The following is a 6713-nucleotide window of genomic DNA, read 5'->3' as shown; positions in this document are numbered from 1 at the left end:
GAAGCCCCGGACCCGGAAGGTGTCCTGACGCCCCTACTCCGACCCCCCGGGGCCTGGGAACCAGAGCTGCGACCTCGAGCTCGACGCGGTACAGGACGCGGCCCGACCTGCTCACCGTGCCGAGCACCACGCGCCCTCGGCCCATTCCCGCTCCCGGCCGCCCCTGCCCCGGGGGCTGCGCCGCCACAAGGCCGGCCGGAACGCGCTAGCCCGGCCCCGTAGTAGCAGCGGCACCAGGCGCCGGTCCGTTCGGGCGAGCCCCAGTGAAGGCCGGAGCCCTCTGCGCGGTCGCGGCGCTTCGTGCAGGTGGACCCGAGCGCCACGTGCGCTAGGAGAAGAACGTTTAATTTATTCTTCGACGGAATCGATATTTTTCTTGAAGATTGATCGTTTGATATGGTTTCATTCGGTAATAATTAGGAGCTTAGGGGCCGGCTGAGGCCAGATTCCGGCCCGCAGTCACCCACGTTCGTGGCTTCGCTGGTCTGGCCTGGGGTCAAGGGAAGGAAGTAAACGGCGTCTCCTGTAGGGCGCGCGGGAGAGAGAGCCTCAGGGTCGGCTCTGGGCTCATCCGCGGCTGTACCCGGCGCTCAGACGTTTGTTGATCGAATAAATGAACGAATGTAGGCCTGGAGAGTTTCCACACAAAGGACAAGAGGAAATTGGAATGTGAACGGGTGTGTTGTTGGCATGAAATAGGCTCCCGTTATATTATCCCTTGTTTCCAAACTCTTAGGTGAGCCCCAGCCCGCAGAATTTGCTAAAAGGATCTTAAAGCTGAGGTGATGAGGGCGAGACAGACTGAGTTCACGATTTGGCAAAGCCTAAGGAGGGAGAGGGGGATGAAGGAGATGAAGGGGGTTTGGAGGATCGCCTACAAGCCGAGGATAGGGGTCGACGTAGTCAACCGGTGGTGCTTGCCCTGCGGGCGAAGGCTGCAGGTGCAGAGCGAGGGCAATTGAATCGGAAGCTCGAGAATGGCGGCTACCAAGGGTTGGGCTTGGGAACTTTCCAGAACACCCTCGGAACGAACTACTGCAAGCCAGGAGTCAGTGGGGGTCGTAGGCAGAAGTTCCGAGTGATGGGATGGAGATGAGAAGCTGGAGTAAAAATGGGCCAGTTAAACGGCTGTAAAAATGTGTGTCTCTATATGTTCCCTCCCTCCTGGAATGAGAAATTCAAAACTGGGGCTGAAGAGTAGATGAGGGGGCACGAGCTTCTTACACTCACGGGGGGGGGGGACTTCCTCCAAACCTGTGCGGAATACAGTTCTTTTGAAACGTGAGCCCTGGTCAGGACCTTGAGAGCTGCAGGGTCTCTAGAAATTTGCGTTCTCTGGCGGGAGTATTTCTTGATGGACATCTTCGTCTTGTTTGCCTCCCACCCAGTCACCTGAAACCGAATACAGTGAAACCTTTCTGGTTGCAAAGTCTTTTCAGAAATTTTTTTGAAAGAGAGAGAAAGTTCTTTCTGTTCTAAAGAAAGGGAATAGAAGTTCCTAGAAGGTACCTGACCTGGGAGTTTTTAAATTGCAAATGTCCGGGATCCGAGTGCTTCATTTGATATTCCCCTTTTCTCTGGGCCCTAGTTTTGACATTTCTAATTTTTTAAATTGCCTTTTATTTTTCCCGAATAAACTTTGGCCATTACATCTAAGATTCATGTCAAATCACCCTTCAGCTTATTCAGGAGAAAAATCAACGCTTTAGAAAGATGGAAAGTAAATGGAGGATATATTTAGATGACCTCTAATTATTTTTCACTTATAGATTTCATACATACTAAATCCCATATTTTAAAAGCCAGAATTTTTTCAACTTCAAATATTCGTAAGTTTTAAAAAACATTTTGAAAATGGATTGTTTCTGACGTCTATAATAAATATGAATTGTAAAACAATTGTTTAACTGGGAGGAAAAAACTAAGTTTTAAAATAAGTTCCATTTAGAAGGCAAAATAATATAAAATAAACAATGTTGTGTAATGATTTAGCACTTTATTTAGTCCATATAGTTAGCTTTAATTTTAACACCTCTCCACGGAAGATGGCACATCAGACATACAGATCAGAAATAAATCCTCTGAAATTAAAATTCTACTCATATTACACATTGATTTCAGGAAGACAAAAAGGGCACAAGGATTCTGCGCTGGATTTGGGAATAATACTTGCAGTTCCTAGGGAGTGAAGATGGGGGAAACGTTGTGCATTGGACGATTTATTTTCTTGGTTTTTCTTTTAACAACAGAACAAAATGCCCCACTCACGTTCATAGTTCCTCTGGAAATGTGCAAATCGGAAAAGCCTTGGAAGTCACGACTGGAGGCTGGAAAAGAAATGTTCGACGCTGACGCCATCGAACATTTACGTTCAGGTTGTCTTAAGGGAACAATAACCACTTTTCCTTTGTAAGTATTTCGCTGCGAACCGAAATTAGTGGTTGCTCCGCTGTAGGATGCAGGTACACACTCTTGGTCCCGGCTGTGGAAGGTGGAGTGCGCCAGGGCAGGCGGCGAGGAAAGCGTGACCCCGGGTGGCTCCGCCCTCCAGGTTGGCTCCCTGTCCGCCCCAAGGAGTCGGGTCCAGGGCAGGTGTGGGTGCTATTCAAAAGGCCGGTGAGGTCCCCTCTCCGCCCGAAAGGGCGACCAGCGACGTCAGCCTAGAGCCCTCTACTCCAGGCTGACACCCCAGGAGCGCCGCGGTGGCGGACAGGTGCCGGCCCAGCAGAGCGCCCTTGCTGGGAGCGCAGCCGCTGGCAGAGTCCTGCTGCTGCTGCTGCTGCTGCTGCTGCTGCTGCTGCTGCTGCTGCTGCTGCTGCTGCAAAATCGTCCGGGCAGCGGATGCGGCGGCGGCGGAGACGTGGAGCAAGGGGGCAGCGGCCTGAGGATGCAACAGGCACGACGGGCGCTGCAGCAGGTGGCGGTAACCCCACGGGGTCGGGGGCAGACTCTGAGCGGCGCCTGTACCAGCTTCCCGGACCCCTTGCAGGATACTCTCGATGCTGAAGGAGGTGCATCCGCCTGCCGGCCGCGACGCCGGCCCCTTGCCCTCCTCCCAAGGCTGGGAGCCTAGCGTGGGCTGCAGCGCCGGAAGGGCGCTGGGGGTCACCAGGTCCGCGCCTTGCGCTTTCCTGGGCGCCTCAGCGTAGGCCGGGGCAGAGAGCAGCAGGTAGCGGAGGGGATGAGGATGCAGCAGCGCGCACGGGCGGCTCCCGGGAGTGGAGGCGGGATAGGTCCCCGGGACAGGCTGCGGCGGGGCCGGGGGCCCGAGCAGCATGCCCGGGTAGGGGGCATGCAGGGCGGCGGGCGCAGCGGGCAGGGGGAAGGGGTGGTGCAGGTGGGCTCCCGGAGGCGGGTGGTGGCGCTTGAAGCGCTTCCTGCGCCGAAGGAAGCTGCCGTTGTCGAACATGTCCTGGGAGGCGGGGTCCAGGCTCCAGTAGTTGCCCTTGCCAGGGTGTCCCGGCTCCCGGGGGATTTTGACGAAGCAGTCGTTGAGGGAGAGGTTGTGGCGGATGCTGTTTTGCCAGGCGGGGAACTTGCGACGGTAGTAAGGGAAGCGGCCACTGATGAAGGCGCAGATGCCGCTGAGCGTGAGGCGCTTGTGTGGGCTCTGCAGAATGGCCATGGTGATGAGCGCGATGTATGAGTACGGGGGCTTCGCCGGCTGCGGGGCGCCCGCAGAGGCCGCCGCAGACCCCATCGGTGCCCCAAACTTGGGGCCAAACTCGGAGGAGTCGCTTGGGCCGCCGCCGCCGCCGCCGCTCTCGGTGCGCTCTCCGGGAAGCGCACCCGCGCCCGCGCCCCGCCGCGCCTTCTGCGGCTCCGGCTGGTGCAGCGGCTCTAGGAGCCGCTGGCTTCCCTCGGGTTCCTCGTCTTCCTCTTCCTCCTCCTCTTCTTCATCTTCCTCCTCTCCCAGGATATCGATCGCGCCGTCTTCCCTATCGGAGCCCCGGAGGCTGCGCGGAGGTGTGGAGCGAAGGCGCTCCGCTCTTGGCAAGTTCATGAAGGAGCAGGTCTTGCAGATGCCGGAGAGGTGGCGGCCGCTCACCTGGCTCTGGGTGGGCTGGGCTGGAAGCCTGTGTTAAGAGTGTTCCAAGAAGCAGAGACGCTCGAGGTTACCCTTTTAGGTGGTGTTCTTTTTCTTCTGCCGATTTCTCCTTTCCTACACCATCCGGCAAAGATGCACTTTGCCTTTTATTGAGGCTTCTTCTGAGTCCTTGTGTGGTGGACTCCCCCGTCCCCCTTTATACCCTTTCTTGCCCTACCTCAGAGCGCTCTTCCTTCCTCCCGACGCCGTCCAGTGATGAGGGTCCTTTGAGCATTACCCGACGCGGCAAGAGCCTTCAGCTGGCCCCCTCCTTAGCCAGCAAGGAAGGTGCTTCACTCCTCAGGCTCAGCCAGCCAATTGCGCCAGGAGTTGCATAGGCTCTGTTAACGCACTTTGAAAACCGCGCAGATGAAAAAGGGGGTAGGAAAATATGTACCCGACAATCTAAGGCCACCTCCATATTCAGGCCTCTCTCCTGAAGGATAAAAATAGGAGGTGGGAGAGGGCACTAAAATATACACGGTGTTTGGCTGTAAAAGGATGTGTGACAGTAAATATGTTTTTGTGTTTCACAGCTGGTTAGTTACCCACTTTCACTGGCGGATTGTGTCCTCCACTCAGAGTGAGGAGCTGAAATATTTTTAATGTTCTCACTATATTCCCGAGCTCAGAGTGGAGTGCGAGAGGGTGTGGCCTTGTCCCTCCTACCCGCCACCTCAGCTTCCCAAAATGCTTTCCCTGACCCAAGTTTTCAGAAAAGACTGAAATGTCCTGTCGTGAGGTTGTGGAGGTGCAGGGTGGAGGGAAAGCAGGAGGGCTAGAGAGAAGTCCCCTTCCGGCAGTGATTCTCAACTTCTTTGAACATTTAACCTCAGTATGAAGTAAATTTTACACCACGATCTTGCATAGACTTATGTAACTAAAATGAGTTTCATAAAACAAGTGATCACTGATATTCTTTCATTTCTTTTTTAATGGCCATGACCAACTAAACTGATTTTGCTGCATACCAACCAGTACAAACCCAGTTTGAAATATCCTTTTCACAAAAATGGCCCAACAACTCCAAAGTATACACCCAGTCTGAGACTCCATCTCTTTCTCTCTCTCCCTTCTTCCTTCTTAAAAAAAAGAGCCAACATTAAGCACTTTTTACTATAATAATAAATTCTAATCTTGAAACTTATAGGAGGCAAAAAAGGGCTGCAGTTTCAGTGTCTTAAACTAATTCACCAGGTCATCATTCCTTTCTCACACTAGAGAAGAACAAGATGACAGAGACGCTCTGTGTAAGTCACTTGACATCCTTGGAAGTAACATGATTTTTAGATTGGCTTCAGTTAAATTAGTTCAGAGAATACAGTAGCAGTGCAGTGCAATATCATTTAATGTGTGTTATATCACTAGGTATCCTATGGTAAAATACTAACAGTATATACTCATAATTTAGTACCTACCTACTTGTGAAAAGAATTTGAGGTGGCATCTAATAAAAATTCAGCATAAAAATATTGTATTATGCCATTGATTGTTACATAGTAAATCTTCTATTAGAGTTTGTAAAATGACAACAAATTTTCAGTGAGAAATCAGAGGCCAGCTAATATAACAAAAAATAGCTTAAAGGAGTTAGTTTCTTCAGGATAAAATTTTGAAAACAGCTTTCTTACAAGTCTTTTTAAAGTCTTATCCTCTATTTCTGAGGTGTTTACCCTCTAAGGCTTCTCAGTTGTATGTAGTTTGTTGAAGTAGAACAAATAACAGAAGTTTTCGAGCCTAACAGATTTGTGTTTGAATCCCAAATTAACCAATTACTACTTGTGTGACCTATTACACTAAGCTTCAGGAGGGCTGGGACAGGTGTCTTATTCAGCCTTAGATTCCCAGATGCCTTCCCCTCAACCCCCTGTAGGTAAGGCACATTTCTTCCATCAGCATAGGAATCCGATTACCTGGGAAAGGGAGCATTGTTAGTTTTCCTACAGTCAACTTCTATGGGGATTTGGGTTATTTAAAAATGAAAGGAGAAAAGTAAGGGCAGTAAAAAAAAAAGGCAAAACCACCCCCAATGATGGAAGTATGTCAAAGAGGGCACTGGGAGACAAGAAAGAGCTGCCAATGGCCAAAGCTGGGGCAATTAGAGCATCAAAATATAGTATTAGATTATTAACCAAAGAATAAATTTTCATGTGTCTATATTGATAAAAAATAGATGACTGAGTAAATTAATACATGGGGGAAAGAGGCAAATCTCCCTTGCAGAAAACTTCCAAATACATTATGTAGATATTCCACCCGCTAGGAGGTAGAGCATAACCCCCCAGTCTCTTACTGTGGGCAATGCACAATGACTTCCTTCCAAAGAGAACCATATGAAGTGGGGGAAGGGGGAATAAGTTACCCTGGAGAAACCGGATAAAGGTTTCAGCCAGGTGTCAGGTAATCAATGTCAACATCAACAGTCATAAATCAGGTTGATAGTATGTACCCTTGATATGAGGTGATAAAAATGGGAGACATGACTACCCATGTAGTCATGGTGGGGGGGCGGAGGAGGGTGGATGGATATGGGAATTCCCTTCTACTATCTGCTCTGCTCCATTTTTCTGTAAATGTAAAACTGTTCTGAAAATTCTATTTTATCAAAAAATTAAATGGGAGAAAA

At 50.5% G+C, this 6713-nt stretch overlaps 1 protein-coding gene across 1 annotated transcript; it reads right to left on the bottom strand.

The window, feature by feature from the left end:
• Positions 1-635: 635 nt before the first annotated feature.
• LOC111174529 (forkhead box protein D4-like 1) lies at positions 636-6679 on the bottom strand. Its single transcript, XM_089913267.1, has one exon. It carries the CDS (start codon positions 4001-4003, stop codon positions 2606-2608), a length of 1398 nt encoding a protein of 465 aa, XP_089769393.1. The 5' UTR covers positions 4004-6679; the 3' UTR covers positions 636-2605.
• Positions 6680-6713: the final 34 nt, after the last annotated feature.

Source organism: Delphinapterus leucas, chromosome 6 (genome assembly GCF_059928025.1).
Source record: "Delphinapterus leucas isolate spDelLeu-1000000601 "Yukka" chromosome 6, BTC_Dleu_Yukka2, whole genome shotgun sequence".
NCBI lineage: Eukaryota > Metazoa > Chordata > Mammalia > Artiodactyla > Monodontidae > Delphinapterus > Delphinapterus leucas.
Note: the sequence above shows the minus strand (reverse complement) of the source record. Positions and strands in the feature narration are given on the sequence as shown.